Genomic DNA, 20792 nt, shown 5'->3' with positions numbered 1-20792 from the left:
ATTATGAATTACATGCTTTGTTCTACAATATGAGAGGCCAGGTTTTATAATCCTTGTCTAGCTGAGACTCCTGTAATTTCAGTACCAGGTGCAAGGGTTGTAGCATTTAGCCCAYGTAAAGAAGGTGGAGAAATTACCTGATCTGATACTTACCCATCACATTTTCAGTGGCCCACAGTAAATACTCAGAAGGAAACCTGGCTTGAAAGGAAGTGTTATTTGGCATGAAACTTCCTATCTACTGAAGGTTGTTGTTTTAAGCACTAAAAATGCTCTAAGTACATTAGTGATGGATAACCTGACATTGGCCAACCATATCCTGGGGTGCATCAAAAGAAGCATGGCCATCAGGTTGAGGGAGGTGATTCTCTGTCTCTTCTGCACTCTTGTAAGTGTCCACCTGCAGTGCTGCAAACAGCTCTGGAGTCTGCACACAGGAAGGACATAGAAGTGCCAGTGTGAGCCCAGAGCAGGGCCATCCAGCAGACCATGGGCTGGAGCACATCTCCTGTGAAGAAAGGCTGCAACAGTTGGGGCTGTTCAGCCTGGAGATGCGATGGCTACAGGGAGAACTTATAGCACCTCCCAGTACCTAAAAGGGGCCTACAAGAAAGCTGGAGAGGGACATTTTRAAAGGGCGTGTAGTGATAGGACAAGGAGAAGTGGCTTGAAACAAAAGAGGGCAGGTTTAGATTAAACATTAGGGAGAAATTCTGTCCTGTGAGGGTGATGAGGCACTATAATAGATTGCCCAGGGATGTATGGATGTCTCATTCCTGGAAGTGTTCAAGGCCAGGTTGGATGGTTGAGCAAAATACTGTAATGAAAGGTGTCCCTGCCCATGGCAGGGGTGTTGGAGCTAGATGATCTTGGAGATCTTTTTCAACCCAAACCATTCAATGGTTTCATGAAAGGAAGAACAAGAAATGTACAGTTCACCCAGAGGAGAAGGTACCAGGGTCATATGAGTGTGCCCATCCCACTGCTTTACCACCCAGACTGGTTGCCTCCTTGGAGCACTGTGCTCATTCTGGGTTAACCGGGGATCAACTGCATTGCAGACCAGTTTGTATTCAGACTTGGTCCATGTTGGTTYAGAACAATATAAGGTACTTACATTTATGACACTGGGAGTCAACTTCTTCCTCTAAATCACATTTTCAGTAGTTTYTCCTGTTGACGATCTCTAGCTTTTTTCCCTCCAAACTGTTGCTAGGGAGACTGATTTTGCCTCTCTAATATGCAAGCAATGCTCCTGTCAATCTCACTGTCAGCATTCCTTCAGAGTCCTCATCCCACTCCCTATGCTGGACTGTGCTCATATGAATTTGCCAAATGCCTGTACACCTGCTCTGGAATGGTTTTGCACCTAAAAAACAATATGTTGGCATTTAAGCATCATGAAACAGAAAAAAATAAATTAATCAAAACACCAAACTGATTAACCTTGTTTATCTGGAATTTGGTGAGTTAAACTCTGGAAGTAGGATATGAATAGTTAAGATCTGAATAAGATAAGATTAGTTACAATCTCAGTGAGAAGATAAGATTAGTTATAATCTCAGTGAGGTATAACAGCATCACAATTTACTAAAGGTTAAAATGTTATACAGATTAAAACCAAAATACTACCAGATTGCTTCAGAACCTGCAGGAGCAGATCTTGCCAGGATATATTTTCTGTTTCCACGCTTCTGAAAACCATGGCATATAGGATTTCTTTAAAATCTCTTTGCCTTTTCTAATTTCCCATGTCTTCCAAAATTCGCGTATAAAAATAACAAATTTTTAAAAATAAAAAGCAGTAAAGTTCATTCTTGCCCCAATAAAGACTTCAGACAAGGCTGTTAAGTTGTTAAATTAAACAGAACAAATTTTGTGGGATAGGAAGTTCTTTGGCAATGACTCTGCAGATGAAACAATCTAAAATAACTTATTCATAAACAGACCTAGAAATTCAGCATCAAAACTCTGTTCTTCATTTACTATACAGCAAGCTGCTCAGGAAGAATTAAAACATATTYTGCCTCTTTATCATTAGGCTTCAAAGAGCAGCTGGTCACTTCCATTGCCTTTGGATACATACTCTGCAGACTGATCCCCACTGGATCAGTAAAAGCCTCAGTATTTTTTTCAAGGAGGAATAAAATCTCCTTGACAGAAGGGAAGAAGGAGAGGAGCCCAAGCTTTACAGTTCTTCTGCATAAAATCTTATCATCACTGGTGGTACAACTACACGGGCAAAGAACTAAGGACAACAGTGTCAAATCTGCCCCAGCTAGGCACAGAAAAGCTGGTAGAAAGCAAGGGAGCCTGGTGGATGGCACAAACAGGAGGGAGACCAGTGGGAAGTTCATCTTGACCAGAAAGGATTTGCAAAATTCCCTACCCATTTGGGGTGCAGTGGTCAGAGCAATGTGCCTATGGATGCCTGACCTTACCATGAAAGGAGATTGCCTGGACACAGAGCACAGCTCAAAGACTCAGCAGGCAGCAGACTGGCTCCCAGTTTATTAGCAGAGACAAACAYGGACAACTTAGAGGTTGTCCCCTTTTATATGGTGCTTCTTGCTCAGTTTGCCTGGTTTTGCCTCCTTCTGGTCACATCTCTACTGCATGTTTTCCCTGAGAACTCCCCACCTGTGACATGGCACATGCGTGCAGGGTCTGTCTGCAGAAACCAACACCCATTAAATAATAACACCAGAAACCCTCACAGGCACACTATGTTCCTGCTACTTCCATTTAGGGCCTTTTTCAAAGGCAGACCAAGGTGGCAGCCATCTATCCTAGTAAGAAACTGTATGTGCTGAGACTTTTATAAATGTGAAATTAGCCACCTGCAATAACTGCTGTAAAATTGCTAAATTAGTAATGGTGATTAGTCTCATTTCTTGCTGGGATAACAGGGAACTAGCACAGAATAGCAGTAAAAAGGCTGTTCGTAGTCCAGAGAATAAGTTAAACCAAGTCTTGCTCCCTCAGTGAAATCAAAAACCTTGCTGAACTCACTGCAGGCTTGCCTGCTTGCAAGAACTTTGTCACCCTATATCACCACTGAAATAGCACAAAAGCGAACAGGAAAGAGTGATCCATTTTTTTAATGCCTGCTAAAAATTAATCTGGCATGAAAAGAATTACAAGTCACAAGATGCCACAGAAAACTGGAATGTTTAAGCTTAATAAAATCACAGTTCCCAACCCCATTTTTCTCCCAGTTCGAGGCATCCAATCTTCAACGTACATTCCCATCCTCTTTATTTAATTTAACAAAGTACGTGGAAGCTCTGAATAAACAGCATGGCTTCACTCAAGCATGCACTGTATCACAGAAGGATCCACTTCCTCTGCCATCAGACTGGTATGCAGACTTTGGATTGTTGCTTTCTTCCCCAAACGCTGTTTCCACAGCACAAATGCAGCTACGATCTGTGACTGCAGGTTGTGAGGGTGATTGACTTTACATCGATAGATGTCAGTATGGGACAAACCCAAGCACAGAACTACGTGCTCCCATTCAGGTCCCAGCCTCCTCGCAAGCTTGTTCAACTGCTGATCTGTTGGTGACATCTTCAAAATGCACGGTGCAATTTCAGTTAAATCTGTAAACGAGAAGAAAAATAGAGAAAGAAAAAGTTGCGTGTGTGACTAGGCAATACTACAAATAGTAGTGGGAGACCTTGACAAAGCAGGGAATAGGCAAGAGCAAAATGAAGGTGAAGGAATTAATTAAAGAAACAGAATTCATATTTACCTAGAAAAAATAATTACACAATCAACCAGAAGATTAATCAGAGGAAAATGAATGCTCAGTGGACCATACTAGGGAGCCTTGTGGTTTTGGAGGTCTGTAATCCAGAGATCAGAACTGTACACCAAAGCAAAGACGTATAAAAGTAATTATAGATTTCAGGGTAGTGAACACGAAAGGTTTTCAGGGAACCCATTTCCAGCAACCATCATCCTATGAAAATCAATCTGCTTGCACCAGCATGATACAGTGACAAATAACAAATATGGGAACCATAATACCTTATTGCTCCTGCTCTGTGACTCCATTTACACTTCATAAATAACTTTGATTCTTTAGTTATTATGTATTACTCTTTTTTTGTTTCCTGAGGGTTGTTCACAGGACATTTTTCTGTCTCCTAAAATGATACTTACCCTTTGTGCCCTGTCATATATGGCAAACTCATCTTAAGGAGACCAGCCTTGAGGGCTTTTCCCTATTTGAATGAATCCATGCTTATGGTTCWGGTGATTCTAAATAAACAGGGCATCAACACTGTTCACCAATACACTTTACCCCGTGGCCCAGTTCTGAACGCTCCTGAAAACAGTCATGTATGCACCACAGCTCCATTCATCTGAGCTCCTTGAAGCTGTTTTCAAGAGAGTGCAAGGAGGTCCCATTTTTTCTCAAGATTTTTGCCTGATGTTTAGTCCCTTAGCATTGTCCAAGTACCCAACAGGACATACACTTCATTCAAAAACATGTTAGACATGGAACTGGTACCTGARGAAGACAGGATCAACACAACTACCAAAACAGCTTTCACAGAAAGCATTAAAGTAGTGGAATGATCAGTGGTAAAAACCTTGTAAAGACTGAACCAAGCATTCCAAGCATTCYTTATATACACAACTGATCTCCTTATGTGTTCCCCGGGACAATCTGATAACTAAAAAAAAAAAAAAAAAAGGCTTTCATATATGAACAGTGTTACTAGCCGAGTGATAATACAGTGCTATTCAGAAACATGCTGTGCAGGATCCTCACCTAACTGCAGATAACACCTCCTGAGCTAAAGATGCTAGGATTAATTATTGCTAGGAAGGGAAATAGGCTCTTCTAAAACACAAACTCTCTCACTGGAAAGAAGTCTAATCAGATTAATTACTCCTCTAAACATGCACCTTTCTCTCCATTGATTGTAGAAGGAGCACTGGGTATAATCTCAGATGTTGGCATTGTTGCTGAAAGCAGCCAGTACCAGTGAAATGATTCCCTGCCTATAAGCTCAAACAACATACCAGCCTTTAAAAAGCAGCTACATTTAGAAAAGCAGAATAAAATACCCACAAAGCATATTTGTTCTTTGATGCCCTTTGTGATCAACTGTTGCTCTAYTTCTGTTGCTGAAGATACTGCAACAAAACACAGGCAAAATATCTCCATGAAAAATGCTGATTGTAGCCCATGGTCTGAAGCAGCAGACTCCCTACAGAAGTGCTGCTTTGCAAAATCTAATTTATAGCTCCAATATCATGCTTGCAGTCTCCACTACAGCAGAGCAGCAAGACCAGAAAGCACCATTCCTTCATTTTATCAAAAGTAACTGTTTTTGCATAGAACACCCAGAGCCTGCAAACATCTGTACCATTTAAGCCAAATAATACATAAAAACTATACAAGCTGCTTTGAGTAAAGAGAAAATGGCTTTCTGAAGACTATTTGGGTTCCTTTGATCTTTCTGCCTCCAGATTGCCAAAGGAATCTCAGGCAAGTGTTGGTTTGTGGATAGCGTAGGGAATGCACAACTTCTGAAGAAGGCTGATCAATACCAGTGGGGCTGCCCTATGTTGTCACCTCACAGGTGATAGCAGTTTCACAGGTAAGTCAGGACAAGGCAGTGTCTTTCATGAATGCAAATAGCTGAGATTAAAATATATGTGGTTACMCTGTGCTGTCACCAACACTACTTTTTCTTAGCTTATGCTCAGCTACTAAGTGTGTGCCCACCGTAGTTATACCCACCAGCCTGGGCTTTTTTGCTCTCACACTGGAGTTTTTATATGTCACATCCACTAGCAGAATGATTCTATGATACTGAAACATGATCCAGCAGGAAGGTTTATCAGCCTGTTAGTTTTTCCATCCAGCCTTTGATCCAGCAGGTTTTTTACTACAACAAGTATCATGCCTTCAATCTGTTATCAGCCCTTTAATGAGGATCAGAATAAAACCCAACCAGGAGATCTTTTCATCTTACTCTACCATCTGATTCTAATATGGATGTGGAAAATTCTGGGACAGAAGCCAAATGTTAAATTTAATACAAAGGACTGTTATTTCAGTCCCATTTTATTTTCCGTGATAGCTCATTTTCAGCTCTGATACAAAGTCACTAAGGAAAATCTGAGATAAATATTACATGACAGGCAATGTTATTTAGAGGTATAGAGAAATACTTAGCAAGATCCTTCAGTTATGACAAATGCAAAATCACGAAAAGATTTGGATATGTTCTAGTATTAATGCCACTCCTAATTTAATAAACATAAAGGCATTTCAGGTGAAATAGAATTGAGTTCCCTGTGCTTATGCCCAAACTGCTTTGAATACATGACAAACACATAAAAGATGCCCCCTTTATAGCTATGTTTACTGCAAACTCTCATTTATAATCTCCTTTTGTCAGAAGCTGCCTGAGGGAGGTAATGAGATTAGAGCAACATTTTCAATTATGCAGATCGTGAAGCTGCATTTGAAAGGTACTTTTAGGATACTGAGACCTCATTTTAAAGAARAGGGTGAAGCTCTTCTTGCTCTAGGTGGATCCAATGAGTAGGTGCATGTGCTTACATAAGGCATGCACTTCCACTGACCAAAATAAGGACTGCATTGTTAAAAATGGGAAGAAGTGGGGCTTAGGGCACTACCAGAGTGTGTTCAGGGTTTCTCTTGAGAAGGCAATTTGTGCTGCTGTCACTTGCAGTGAGAGCACCAACTCAAACACTGCATCCAGCTGTGTTCCTCCAGAACAGCAYCTGAGAGAAAACTCCTGGGAATCAAGCAGTATGCTGAAATCAAGCATGCAAGAGCCCTTGGCAGATACAATGCTAGGAAAATACTATTATTTTTTTTTTAATCACATCAGAAACATATAGTCGAGTCTGGGCTTTGGACACTGCGTAACTGGAATGGGACTGTAAAGGGCAGTTATTGCTTAGGCACACACCTGGCCTCAGCATCTCCTCCTGCTAGGTGCATGGAGTCCTCCAGTGATCTGCACTCAACTCACAAACAATTGTTCACTTAACCCTCTTAACAGATCCTAGTCATGATTCCTGAAGAGTTCAAAGCAAATATTTCAGAGTCCTCTTTAAACATCTTTTCTGGCATCTGGAGTACAGGTTTTCCCCGAGAAGGGCTAAAGTTAGATTAAGAGGTTCTCCAAGCAGCAAACCAAAGAAGTCTCACTTCCCTCAAGATGTGAGTCCTTACAGCTGACTTCAGGTCTTTTCCAGCTGCTTATCTGTKCTCAAGACACTCGTGAAACTTTTTCTCTCTCCAACAGCAAATAAGCAGACTTCTTGAAATTGGACAAGAGGTTCAGAAGCTACTAGAGGTACATGCATACACACAACACCCCACAGCAGAGCAGTGTGTGGCCTTGGTTACTACAGGAAATTAAGCTAAAAGRCACTCTGAAGCTCCTCAGAGGCATTGTGGTAACATGCCGTCAGACAATGGCACGTGSGGCACTTTAGCTAAAGGAAAACACCCATAATAATGAATCTAGTGTGAGGTTCTGCTTCCCACCAGCCTGCTCAGAGCGCAGCGCACTCATTCAACTAGCCTGAGCCACAGATCCAGCACTGGGCACTGAATGGGCATGGTTTTCAAGGTTGTGTGCCGTGTGTTTTGGCTGCTGTGCTATGTTCCAGAAATTCTTTAGTGACTGAATGTCACAATAGTAAACAACTTGCACATAAAGGTATATTTGCTTTCGAGTAAAATCCCTTTGGTGTGAGCACAATGGTGAGAGTGTGTCGTGAAGCAAAACAACACTCAGCACATCAGRTCAGGACAGGCTTTCATGAGCAGCGAGGTGGGGCTGCAGAACCTGAACTGAATGACAGTATGTAACACTCCCACTAACAGAGAGACTGGAGATTTCTAGCAGCTGCAACTCCCCTGAGCCAGCAGAGAGGAAGCATACAGAGGGATCCCAGTAAGTGCTATTGAAGTCAAACACAAGATTATKGTATAGATCCTGGTGAGAAGGATGAAATAAACAGAGGCTGTTGGGTAACTGCAGGGGATGGTTTGGCTTGATAGAAAAGAAGACGAGAGGTCTCCATTTGTATAGCTGGTCTGCTGCTTCCTTGTTCAGCTGCTCTCTCCCAACATTGTCCTAACAGGTAAAACTGCAGGCAAATGCCTGTCCTCTTCCTRCATCACATTCAAATTCATAAGCCAACCTGCAGCCATGAGTGACTGGAGTGCCAGACAAGAAGTGATCAYCCTGGATATACAACTTGGCAGGTCTTCATGGAGCATGCAGCACTTAAGTCCCTACTGAGCAAGTTAAAAATTATCATGAAGGTTATTACACTGCTGTAAAYTTTAGTGTCTAATTTTGGGATCTGTTTAAGCACAAGAAACACGTTTAAATTGCTAATCAGTGAGAAAGAGTAAAAAGGACTATCCAGAAACCCTACTACATCATTTGGGTGTTGTTTTTTGATCTTCTTGTCATTGTTGCTAGTAACACCAGACTGATTCAAAGGCTGAGAGGGGAACAGTACTATTTTCTAACAGCTACAAATAATCATGCTCCAGAGAACATGGAAAAAATATATCTCTTCTAGGTATCAGCACATATCTTCTATGGATCTGTAAACAGCATGGATCACTCAGCCCATCCGAAGTCTACCCACCAGGTTTACCTCCTGGTTTCAGTGGGTTTTAAAGAGTGTTTGACTGAGGAGTGAGAAAAATTGAACTGTACTATTTGCAGACAGATGCTTGACCCCATTAGAGAAATCTTTCCATACATAAAGTTGATACACTCAGCTTGAATTCACTTACAGAAGTGGTATAGCCTTCTCCTGCTTTTAGCACGTGCATAGCTGTTCCTGTGTCTCTCTTGCCAAATGTGAGCAGTGAGTTACATGGGGAGCTGSGAGGTGGAAGGCTGTGATAAGTGTTACACTTGCTTGTGCTGGTTGCCTCTTCTKAAGGGTCCACCTCCTTCATCCCATTTCAGGCTACTGGAGGACACCATTTGATGATGACCACCAAGCAAGCGCTGATCTCTGTTCTCTGCTTGGGAAATCCAGACTTTTCCTCCCACACTCAGCATGCGGAAATCCCAGTGATGGAAAACCCGCACATTTGCAGGAACAACAGGTCCAATACCTTCTTAATAATACATACAATCTTCCCTAATGCAATCACTTCAAATCTTGGTCAGTTAAATACTCGGAGTAAACTACAGAATAGAATCTGTACAATAAACACATTGTAAGAAAACCACCCAGAACAAAAGTTTAGAACGSAGCACATATTTTTTTAACTGATAGTGTTACAGTAAAACAAATCTGACAGAAAATKTTATGTTCATTTGAATAGCTATGCTTCACAGTTTCTGTAACTTGATAGCTTCTGATCTGATGAATGCAAACATTATATACAGAATTGTCATGAATAAAACCAATTTTTGTCAATTAGTGATCATAAAACACTCATAAAAATAATTCTATCATGGTAATTTGCATCTCCAGGTATCTAAATTACGAAAGACACTAATCAAAATGAAAACAAATATTAAATATATTTTTAAGACTGGTGCATTCTTCCACATCATGCTGGTTTTTGTAACTTGCATTAAAAGATAGGAAGTGCTCTGTCTTATTTTTMACAAATTGGAATCTACCATATGTATGACAGCCAATAAATAAATTGTGACCATGATCCTTTGATAATCAAATCTATGGTAACTTTAAACAATCTCCCTGAAGTGAAGCACAACCCACCCAAGGTACCAAATTGAGCTCCTTCCTGCCAAAAACTTGCTGAGACTCTGCATTAGTGGCGTAATTAAAAAGTACATATGTATTCATTTGTTGGCAGTTCTTCTCCTCTGTGAGCTCTAAAACATCACACTTTGTGCCATTAAGTACATTTTGGGTATTAGGGTAGGAAAAAAAGACAGCATAAAATTTTGTGAATAGACAGGCAATTCAAGAACACAAATGTTTCTGTTTTGGCTCAATATCAGCAGCTAATTCATATATTCTTAATCACTTGCTAATGACTGCCTAGTAGCTGCACATGTGGAAGCCGACTGCTAAAACCTGAAACATAAACATTCAGATTTCATGACAAAAGTTTTTAATTGTATTCCCACTATTCAGTTTCAGTAGCTACAGTTTTTCCTGAACATTTTTAATCTACCTTATCGGTTTTGTACTTCTACAGATCTCTGCCATACTGATAGTCTTCAGTACTAACCTGTGTTAAACAGATTGACAAAGAAGAGCATAAATGAATTAATTCTGTCTTCAATTTCCACCCTCTCAAACCACAGGGAGCAATCCCTGTGTTTAAGGAACTGAAAGAGATTGGGTTTTCACATCTTTGTTCTCATTTTACCAGAAAGAGCTGAGAGGAAGTTTCAGCAGTTAATGGTGGGGACGTTATTTTGTCTCCCATGAAAAAAAATTTGATTACAATCCCACACAGTATTTCTGTCCATTGAATTTCTGCATACCATGAAATCAAATAATTAATTTCACAAATAAATGGTGGCTGCAGAATGCATGCAAGAAAAAAAAAACACCTATGCAAAGTAAACATAAGCACAACATACTATAATGTCTACTCTCTTTTCAGGCAGGATGACCCTACATTACAGGCAGGATTGGACTTAATCATACTGTGGTTTTATACCTTTTTATTTTCAGCAGCATTTTATGTTGCTCTAGATACTGAAGTAGAAGTAAAATTTGCTTTATATTTCCTATTAATGTCTATATTTTTATACATAAGTGAGCAATGTACATCAGCACTGAAGCACAGCTAATGATGGCATCCCTGCAGTGATACCTTTGGTACAAATGCATGAACAGGTTCAGCATGCAGCAATACACTAAGGGAAGAATAAAATATCTACTYGATTGTTAGGTTCTGTGGAACATCCAAGCTTTTAGGAATTATGAGATAGCACAAAGCTGCCTGCTATAAAGACTAGAGATGAGTAGAGATGGAGAGTCTTTGTTTTACAGGCCAGCAGTCACAYCAACACTCAACTCTATAAATAATACTGAAAAAATCAAATACTGAAGTATGCCACTGCATTTCTATATACTTCTGAAAGCTCATCAGTTCCTAGCGAATTGTATGTGGCTTCATAATACAGCGTTTTCAACCATTAATTATAGATCTGAAGCACACAGAGCCATAATTTCTCTTAGTCAAGTTTCTTCTCCACACTAATAATAATAAATGATCAGTGAGTGGTTGCATGAAGTCGTGAGGATCATAAAACATGTTCATATTTGTTGTAGACTTCTCATGGTATCATAGGAGCCAAATGTTTACCAATGTGGGTTGAGCAGCTGTGACAGAGTAATTCACCCACTCTGAATGAAAAACAAAGATAACTGGAGCAATTAATGATTGTTTTGTCAGCGAGGTGACAAACTCATCGTGCAACTTTTGTGAGGGGATTGGAAGCTAACTTCTTTTGACAGATGTTACTGTAACACTTATTTTAAAAAGCCTGAGCTGTCTTTCAAAGAGCTGAAGCAAATTTTAATCCTGCTACTCCTTTGCATGCAAGAATCAAAGCAGGCTCCTTAGGCTTTCAATCTGCTGACTACAATAAGCGAGTAAACTTTTTTTACTACCAACTTTCCTATCAAGGAATCTTGCTAAAGGCTGCAGCATTTCACCAATAAAATCATGTGCTTGAACTTTAGCTATCAATGTTCTTTTCATGCAACAACAACATGACACTGCCAGTAGAAAGGGCCTTTTTCTTCTAAAACAAAACCAATCATACATGTTTCCTTTGCAGGACTTAAACCAAATATGACATTAAGCCACTATATTTAGCCTTGATAGAATTATTCATTTCTTCTCAAGATTTTTTCTTCTTCAAGTTGGTGCTTCTTTTTGCTTTGGCTCGAGTCATTAAAAATATCAGCATCAAAGATCTGCACAACAGATGGAGCTCGGTTGTGAAGAATGCCTTTGGCTGGTGAGGATTTCGCCTGGCAGGTGTCAAACCAAAATTAATACTGCACATATTATAGCGAAGTGAGACCGCGTTCCTTCCTGGCCACAAAGATATATTAATAGAACAAGCCACGCAGAGCAAGCTAAAACAGTCCTATCATTATGCTGAATCCTCCACTGCTTGGCATTTTAGTTGATCGCTTACATCCATGCAAAACAAGTAAACAAAATGCAACAGGTTAATTTAGTGTCTCCTTACAGACATTTTGCARGTGTAGAAGACTTCACAAAAATGCCATAAGCAACATGGACTTAGACCCCTCCTGGTTTCTTTTTTTCTTTCATTTTTTGCATCAGTGCTCTAAATGCTTATGAACTTCAGTAAACTTTTTGACATTTCAAAATCCACAGGAAAAACAGGTTCTGGTACTAAAAACACTGCTCAGCTACCCTCAGTTGCTATGCCTGGCTTGCCAAATGTGATTCAACAGCCTGAGTCAGAAGGCAGAGCTTTCCACAGGTGTCAGGAAGGAGGCTTCAGGTGGCATCATCTGCTTCTCTACATTTTCAAACGAGTGGGAGGTTCACATCACAACCAGCCCTYTCAAGTGCCCAGTCACTTGAAGATCTGCAAGAAACCAATTTGGAATCTCATGGCTGGTTTCACAGATCCACACTGTCCAACAGCAAATTAGCTAACCAATAGGATAGTAATTTTAGAAGGTCACAGTCACATGACTATTAATTATCTGTAAAGCAAATGTGAGAATGTTTGTGTGTGTGTGTGTGTACGTATATACACACACACACACACACACACACAGACACACACACACGATTTTTCAAAACCTTAATTAAAAAATATGGAAGTCTTAGCTATATGCAAGTCAAATTAATTCATTTTTAAAATTTAATTTCCACAAATTCAGCTTAGGGATCTCTCACCTGACACTGGTAGGAAAAGGGTGAAAATGGGAGCATGGGTGAAGTAATTTCTGAAACTGAGGTCCTAACTCAGGGCACACTTTACAGCTGCACGGGTTGGATGAGCATTTCTTTCCCCCGAGTCAGCACTGACATAGCACCTCACACCATGTGCTCAGTGGCATGGCTCGTGGCTGCCCTGTGACAGGCCTGGTGCCGAGTGATACCACACGCTGATCCGCAGCAGTCATTAGTGATCCCAAGACAGAACAGAAAGTAAGGAGGTGACTCACAGTTGCAACCATGCACTCGAAGGCTGAGCACCCAATTATGCTTCTACTCACTCAGGAATAGCATTTTGCCAAAGCAGCTGAAGTAAGTTCAAAATCAAACAAGCTATTRGCAAACATTTGTATTGCTTAGGCTATTTGTAGCCTAAGTAAAAAGATTTATACTAGTATTAGTGGAACGATTCATATGCAAAACCTAAACATCTGAAAAAATATTTTGCTTAAACAATTAATTTTCATGTCTCATGCATAGAGAACGTTTGCCCTCATAGTTTTGTAGTCTATTAGCTGCCAGACTTTGATCCAGAATCGACATTTCAGTCATTTTGGCTTTTGCACCTAACAAATCAGAAATACAAATGTTTTAACACCAGAATGAAAAGGCTGGAAGATCGACAGATTGAAAAAATTTTGTTTTACTTGGTTTGGGATTTTTACACAACTATGTCTAATCTAAGTAAGACTGAAACAAAACCAAAAGGCAAAACAAAAACTAGACAAATCTCTTCTGTCCCAGAGATGCAGAAATACAAGCATTGGTTGTATACCTGAAGGAACCAAACCTGAAATCCTACCACAAACAGGATAAGGGCTATTATTTCCTTGACAACTGTTCCTGACATCACAGCAACTTCCAACAGGCAACAATGGAAAACCAATCTTAAGAAAGGATTTTTTCTTTGCCTAAGCAAACATCTTTTTAGTTCTACAAACACAGAAATAAAGAAATCAAGAGGCTTTTTTCATAATGCAGAAAATTTAACACCAGAACTGTAAACATCAACATCTTTACCTTCCTTCTTCAGATGTAGCCATTATGTGTTGTTTGACTTTATTAAAGAAATCAAACACCTTGAAATGAACCTTCTAATTGATTTTGGGGTTAGATAGGGTGAAGTATTTTGACCTTTGCATTCAACACATTATCTAATTTTGCATGTGTGCTCCTCAGAGAAGAGGTGAATGACCTGGCGATGCGAGGTTAACACACGCTGCAGAAGTGGCCTTAGACTTCCCTTTGGGGATATGCACCACATGAGCATATGCAAACACAGCCAAGCTGTGTACAAACCACACAGTGCCCGCCTACCTTACAGGGCCTTCCACTTGCACTTTAGTGTGTGGAAATACCCTAATGACAGAGGCTTCATGYGCAAGTTTACACGCACAAATGCAGAAGACAGATGAAATTTTGCCTGCAATTCTTCGGTGTTCTCTGTTCTTCTCTGTTCTTGGGAGATAACTAAGTCTGCTGTGGAGCTAGGAGTTGTATACTAAAGCTATAAGACTGACMTATTTAAATATCTTTATTCAGTTTTGTTCATTGAAATGGAGGGCTTCTTATTTACTCAGAAAAGGTTGACAAGAGCTTGAAGGTACTGCTACAACTCAGGATTTTCAAGACATGCTATTTACTAGGCATTACTTAGTGATAGTTATACTGTATTTGAAACATTTGATAACTTCAGGCACCCCACAAAAAATCCTTGCTTGAGGCATCTTGGTATTTATATATATATATAAAGGTTTTCACTTCAAAAATTGCTGAGTCGATGGGGATAGTCAAACTGAAAACTGTAAAAAGCCTTAGTTTTTGCAGGAAGTTCTGTGCAGGCAGATTTTGAGACTCAGAACAAGAATTCTTGGATCACCTCAAGAAGCCACATCTCTTTTTTAAACAATCCAGGTCTAAAGCATTTGACAAAAAGACTCAACAGATACCTCTAAACCAAGCGGGAAAGTAGAAGCCATTTTTAGTATTGTTCTTTATGTCAAGCAATTATTTCCACATTGAAGTAAAGAAACTCAGTCAACCAAAGGTGTCTGTGTCTGTAAGTAAGGCAGCAACACAGCTTTTACAGGGAGCAAAAGTCTGTTTGGAACAGCTGAACAAAAGCTTGATGAAGGAATTTCAAACAACATAGAAAACTGTCTGAGATACACAACTGAAAAAAAAATTGTAACTCTGTAAACCCACAGAACGCTATTTTAAAGACAATTTCATTGAGAAACACAGCTTGAAAGTATCTATCAAATAAGATCAGAGCTACATGCAGGGACAGTGGGATGCAGCTGAAACAATCTGCAGCCCAGCTCTAGTGTTCAGTCTCTGACCCTGAGAAAAAAAGATAATTACTGAATGAATGTGCACATTAGACCRAACCAAAAAGCCTGGGAAAATAATGATCTTTGCTAGAAAGAGAAGGTGAGAACTCCYGAGGTTTTACACAGTCGTCTATAGCTCTGTATGTCCCAATCCAATATACTTTCTTAGACTGACAACACAGCTGTTGCTTTAATTTTGATGTGCACATTTTTCTGTGGGAATCATTACATGTAACATATTTGTCCTGTTCAAYAGAAAAACAAATCCATCTCTATTTTTTTTATTCCTATGAAGCCTTAATTTAGTTGTGCAACATTTGCTTTAGAAACATATTTGAAGATGTTTTAGATATGACTTCATTTGTACACCATCCCAGGCTTTCCAGGAACTCTGAATCAAAAGCCTTTCTTGTATCTGAACTACTGTATTTTATGGTTTCCACACAATAGTGTCTGGAAGCTCCCCATGCAACTGGGAGGGGAGATGYTGTGCTAAATACATATATTAAGTGAGGGGAGTTTGCAATTTGAGGCATGGGTTGTGAGAAAGGCTTTGTATGTATTAGGTTATACATACAGAGATTGCCATGATTATGTTCAAACAACTCCAAAGAGCTGGGCCTACACAGGTGAAAAAGGAAAAGCACCAGAGAAGCCAACAGCTCAGCTAATCTATCCTGGATTTCCTACTCGTGAGCACAGCTTTGAAAGGTGCCCATCTTCGGATGCTGATGGTGCCCTGCTTCGCCTTTGCAGTTTTAATCAGAGAAGCTAATTCACCTGGTCCCAGAAAGGTAAATAATAGATTGGCCCAAATAATCTCTAGTAASGAACTGAGAACACTGGAATATGGAAATCCACTGAGGTACTGATAACAAAAGGGAGCAGACAAAGGTATGAGTTGCTATTTGAGGTAGAAAGGCTGAAATGTTATGGAAACACGCACATATCTGCACCTCACCTCAGTTCTGCTCGTTGCTTCACATGGAAGYTTAAGGCATTGGATTTAACATAGAAAAACATACCTTTAATTCAAATTCTGATGCCTGCATTTACACAAAATGATGGTTTATCCAGGACAKTTCTTTATGTAGATTCCTTTTGGTCTCTCACTCTTGGCACTTACTTAGTCTATTCCCATCTTCTGCCATCTTCTTGACCACTCTTCTCTTCCTTGTCTCATGTTGTAATTGCTGAAGGACTTTGGAGCTGGGACAAGGGGCTACCACCATGTCCAGCCACCCCAGAAAGGCAGCTGATCTGTCTCCCAGCCCGTGCTGGGCAGGCATGCAGCCCTTCCACTGTATAGGTGGACTTGTCTGTCTAAGATATGTTGCAGGTTTTTCCATGACAAAAATTCCCTCCTACTTTTAAAAAATGCTTTTGTTTTTCACTTTTTCTCTTCCTTCTCCAACTTTTTCTCTCCTTTCCCACCCACTTTTTGAGCAGGAAGGAGAGTGACAAGGAGAATAATGATTTCCTCAGCTTCTGTTGGAAAAAAAACCACAAAAATCTTTCACAAAGAGTGGTTTTTTTTCTGGTTTGTTTCATTTGGGTTTTTTTCCCCAGGGAGGTTTAGAAGCTATATTTTAAATTTAAAATTTCCTAAATGGGGGTCCAGTTAATACTGTCATTTGGTGTGGAAGCTAGCAGAGACCTGGTACCTCTGTTTCACTTAGCACAGATCCCAGCTGTAAGTGTGGCAAGAGGTCTGCTTGAATTTTTCTCTTGAGTTGCATCTTCTCAAACCTCTTTTCAGGGTTTCAGTAGTATAAATCAAACCCCATAGCCCAGCATGGATGCACAGATTGTSATACTTTCCTTCTGCCAGTTAGCTCTGCACATCGCCAGTGTTCATTCCCACTGCCTCCACACGTTTGAGAAGGAGGGAGGAAAGTACTGGTGAGCTAAGAGAGGATTGGAGCGGTCAAAAGCTGGAGCAGCCTTTCCATGCATGGAGAGAGCATCACAGATGGGTGCATCTGGTAAAGGAGAAAAAAAGGCGCTGAGGCCACTGGTTTTCCAATGGCATTGATGAGCAGGGGTCTGAGCAGGTTTGGGACCTTTCAGTCACTGATGAGAACAGAGTGTGTGCGTGCACTGCACACTGTCTCAGTGTCAGCTCAGGAGTCAACCTTGTTTAAGGTGTACTTTGGGCAGATGGCAAAGCATGAAGGCTGCTGGGTTAAGATTTTGCTGACAAACCAGCCCCCAGCTGTTTTCGAAAATAGACTGCTGGCTTCTTTACCAATGCAAAAATAGCCACCTCCTTAATTCCCTCCTTCAAAGTGTTATTTTTGGTATTACAGGAGAATATACCTAGCCAGACTATATAATTAACATTACACATTTTTTATTTACCTACCTATAACCATCTTCCTGCTTTAAGTGGTGGTGGTGTTGAAGTGTTGTTTTGTTGGGACTTTTTTGAGACTACCATGAAAATTTGAATTCCCAGGCAGAAATTCACTCGGTGCAGAGCCTGCACTACCAAGTGTAGAAGGTGACCCATCACTCTAACTGTACCATGTCTTCAACGGAAAGAAAAAGCTTGTGAAATAGAAACAAGCCCAAATCTCATTTGCAATAGCAAGTACATAAGGCGAGACTTCCAAAAAAGACAGTGACAGAAGCATATACTGCTTTAGTTTATTCCTTCGTCTGTTGGGTTTTTTTTTCATTTMTTTTTGTCCAGGAATGTAATGTAAGGCTAGGTTATTAACTGACTGGGACCCTTCCAGCAGAGTGTCCAAGTGTGTGCTGTGACCACAGGGCAACATATCTTCCTTTGAGTATTCCTCCTTCTGGCAGTGCAGCAGGGCTCACTAGCACAGGAAGATGTAACTCTGTGCCACCCTGACCCAGCAGCAGGGTGTTGGCCTCCTGAAACTCAACAACTATCTTCAGAATGTGAAACAAGTGGAAGTCTAGTGACCTCACTGGCACAAGCAAGTTCAGGCTAACCAATTTATCCCTATTTATTGGGGATAAATAACCATTATCCTCTTTCCTCCATAGCTCTGACTTTGCTTGCTCCTGGAAACAGTGGAAGAAACACCCCAACCTCGTGTACACACATGCACTTCTCAGCAGATCAACAGGAAATGTTGATCCAGCATCTGTAGCTGGAACACAGCAACCCTACACTAGCAATAAAGCTAGATGTTATGGTGTCAGCCCAAATTAAGCATCACAAAGCAAGCATCAGCCAAGCCAGCAGTCCCCCTTAGCTTCAGTGAGCCTTGTGCTGTGCTGTGTGGAATTGCTTCTTTCCACATCGAGTATCTCATTCAGAGCAGGGGCTGTCACAGCAACTGCAATAGCACCACTGATTTTTGGTGTGATAAGCTGTATTTAGAACAGGAAAGTATTACTCTGTGAGCTGTAAAGCAAACCAATGACTGATAAAGTCATGAGCTGTAGGCCAAAGGTTTTAATATCTGGTGTTGGTCCCATYTCCCAGAGCAAAGGGTAGTTTATGTACACTGTAGGCATTTTCTGTCTGAAGCAATACTAACACATAATCTCTTCATTTATACAGCACATGAAGTGTCCTGCACCTCCACCCACACAATGGTCTAGATTCCAGATACACCATGCTGTTGTTTGTGGGAGGGAATCTAGGTGTGTAGCAGAGCTGATAGGTCCTAATGTTCTGAAACAACATCAGACAAAAAAAAGACAATGTGATTCCTTCCTCATAAGGCTCCAAGGTCCTCCTAGACCAGTTTTAAAAAAGGAGAGGTCAGGGAGAGGAGGGAATGGTGTAGATAGATCTGTGGTAGAAGTAAAAACTGAGGATTTCTGGAGTCTTTGCCATATGCTGTAGTTGCAAAATCATGTCTCCTGTCTTCTACATAAACACCTCAGGGCATGATATGATTAGGAAATTTCCTAAGCCTACCTTACTTTGGTTTCTTCCCTCCTTTCAAAATGTGATTTCAAAAAAGGATCAGACCATTGAATATAGTCTGAGCTTTGGTTTCCAAATACTTCTTTCAGCATGGAAAGGACCAACCATGGAATAACCAAGTAACTCACCCGATTATGCAACAGACAAGGAAACTACTTGTGCTAGCACACTGTGTTTTTAATTCCTCTGAAGGCTGCCTTCCCCCAGGGAATTCCAGTAATCTGACTGATTGAAGTGTTTTGACAAGTTATAACAGTCCAGAAAACCCACCTGTGAAATACATCCTGGTAGCATCTTCCAAAGTAAACTGAAATCTTGGTATCACCACTCATTTTGGAAAGTACTATGCCATAGCTTTCATTCGTCATGAGAACAAAGCGTGAGTTTTAGGTGTAGATAACAGGTGTTACATAGCAAGATGTAATCTTCTCCTGGACCAGATTTTTGTACTGGCAGGGGCTCCATGGATCATCTCCTGAAACTGACCAGAATAAAACCATACAATCTTAATATATTCTTATTTCAACTGCTTTATTTCACTTTAGGTGAATCTACTGCAAAGTCATCAGCACACCCTGATGGTTGTTCGTGCATCCCCAACAGACAAAGCGAATCAAAACAAACAGCAAGCGTAGATGTCAGCCTGTTGGAAAGACAGGAACACTRGCAGAGTCTAAGGACCAGGCAATGCTATGCTCAGAAAGTGTTTTTACTACTCCCACCACTGGTGCCTGCAGGCCCATCACGTGCCACATGCCAGGCACAGAACGTGGTTCCCATCACATAGGTTTTCTCTGGTTATACCACTACTCCAACAAGCCTACCAGTCTCATAGCACCTTTTGCTTGCCACTGCCATGGGGAGAAAATACTTGGCTGCAAAGGAAGCTCTTACATATAAAGAATTTAGGATTCAGAGCGGCAGAAGTTTTAAAATGACAGAAGTTAAAACATTTTGGAAARTGAGTCACAGTAAGTATGGATGGATCAACCCCATTGTGTCTCTGGGCTCAGCTGCAGCCCAGATGAGTTAGCACATCCTGGACATATCTATTAGGAAGACAAAGGAGACAGAGGCACTGAAAAGCAAGGAAGTCCGAGACTAATATATTTCATTTTTCCATATTTTTCTTCCGAATATCCCAAAACAGAAAGCAGACAAATTTTTTGCAGAAGTTACACAGATTTATTAAAGACAGGATATTGATATGAAACATTCATGACCCTCAACTTAGCAGTATTTCTCTTGGATGGAGTAATGAAGTAAATTTATTGCACATCAGTGCCAAGAAGTTCATAATAAAAATACCGATTATAGATTTCAGATTCATCAACTCAAACCAGATATTGTTGAAAAAACAGTCCAGCAGGAAGAATGCCTTGTAACATACTTGCATTACCAAAGCAACATCCGAAATACATATTTTATCCAACAATAGGATACAAAGCAAACTATTAGATTTAAAGACCCTGACACAAAGGCAGCCTGTGAAGACAGGAGAGGAAGAACCCCTGTCATGTTATCCCAGGTGTGGAGTGTGCAGAAGAAGATAGATAGATATGTTAGTCACAGGCAAAGCAAGCAG

At 40.5% G+C, this 20792-nt stretch overlaps 1 protein-coding gene across 2 annotated transcripts in view; it reads right to left on the bottom strand.

Annotated features, from left to right (window-relative positions):
• Positions 1-507: 507 nt before the first annotated feature.
• The window catches only part of CRADD (CASP2 and RIPK1 domain containing adaptor with death domain), a 79562-nt gene continuing 59277 nt past the window's right edge, over positions 508-20792 (bottom strand). For both annotated transcript variants that reach the window (XM_057386835.1, XM_057386842.1), the window contains exon 3: positions 508-3602. In XM_057386835.1, the coding sequence (XP_057242818.1) occupies positions 3307-3602 (296 nt within the window). In that variant the 3' untranslated portion in view covers positions 508-3306. The remainder of the gene's footprint in view (positions 3603-20792) is intronic.

The sequence above is a fragment of the Malurus melanocephalus genome, unplaced genomic scaffold (genome assembly GCF_030028575.1).
Source record: "Malurus melanocephalus ecotype Western Australia unplaced genomic scaffold, MMel_1.1 scaffold_17, whole genome shotgun sequence".
Lineage (NCBI taxonomy): Eukaryota > Metazoa > Chordata > Aves > Passeriformes > Maluridae > Malurus > Malurus melanocephalus.
Note: the sequence above shows the minus strand (reverse complement) of the source record. Positions and strands in the feature narration are given on the sequence as shown.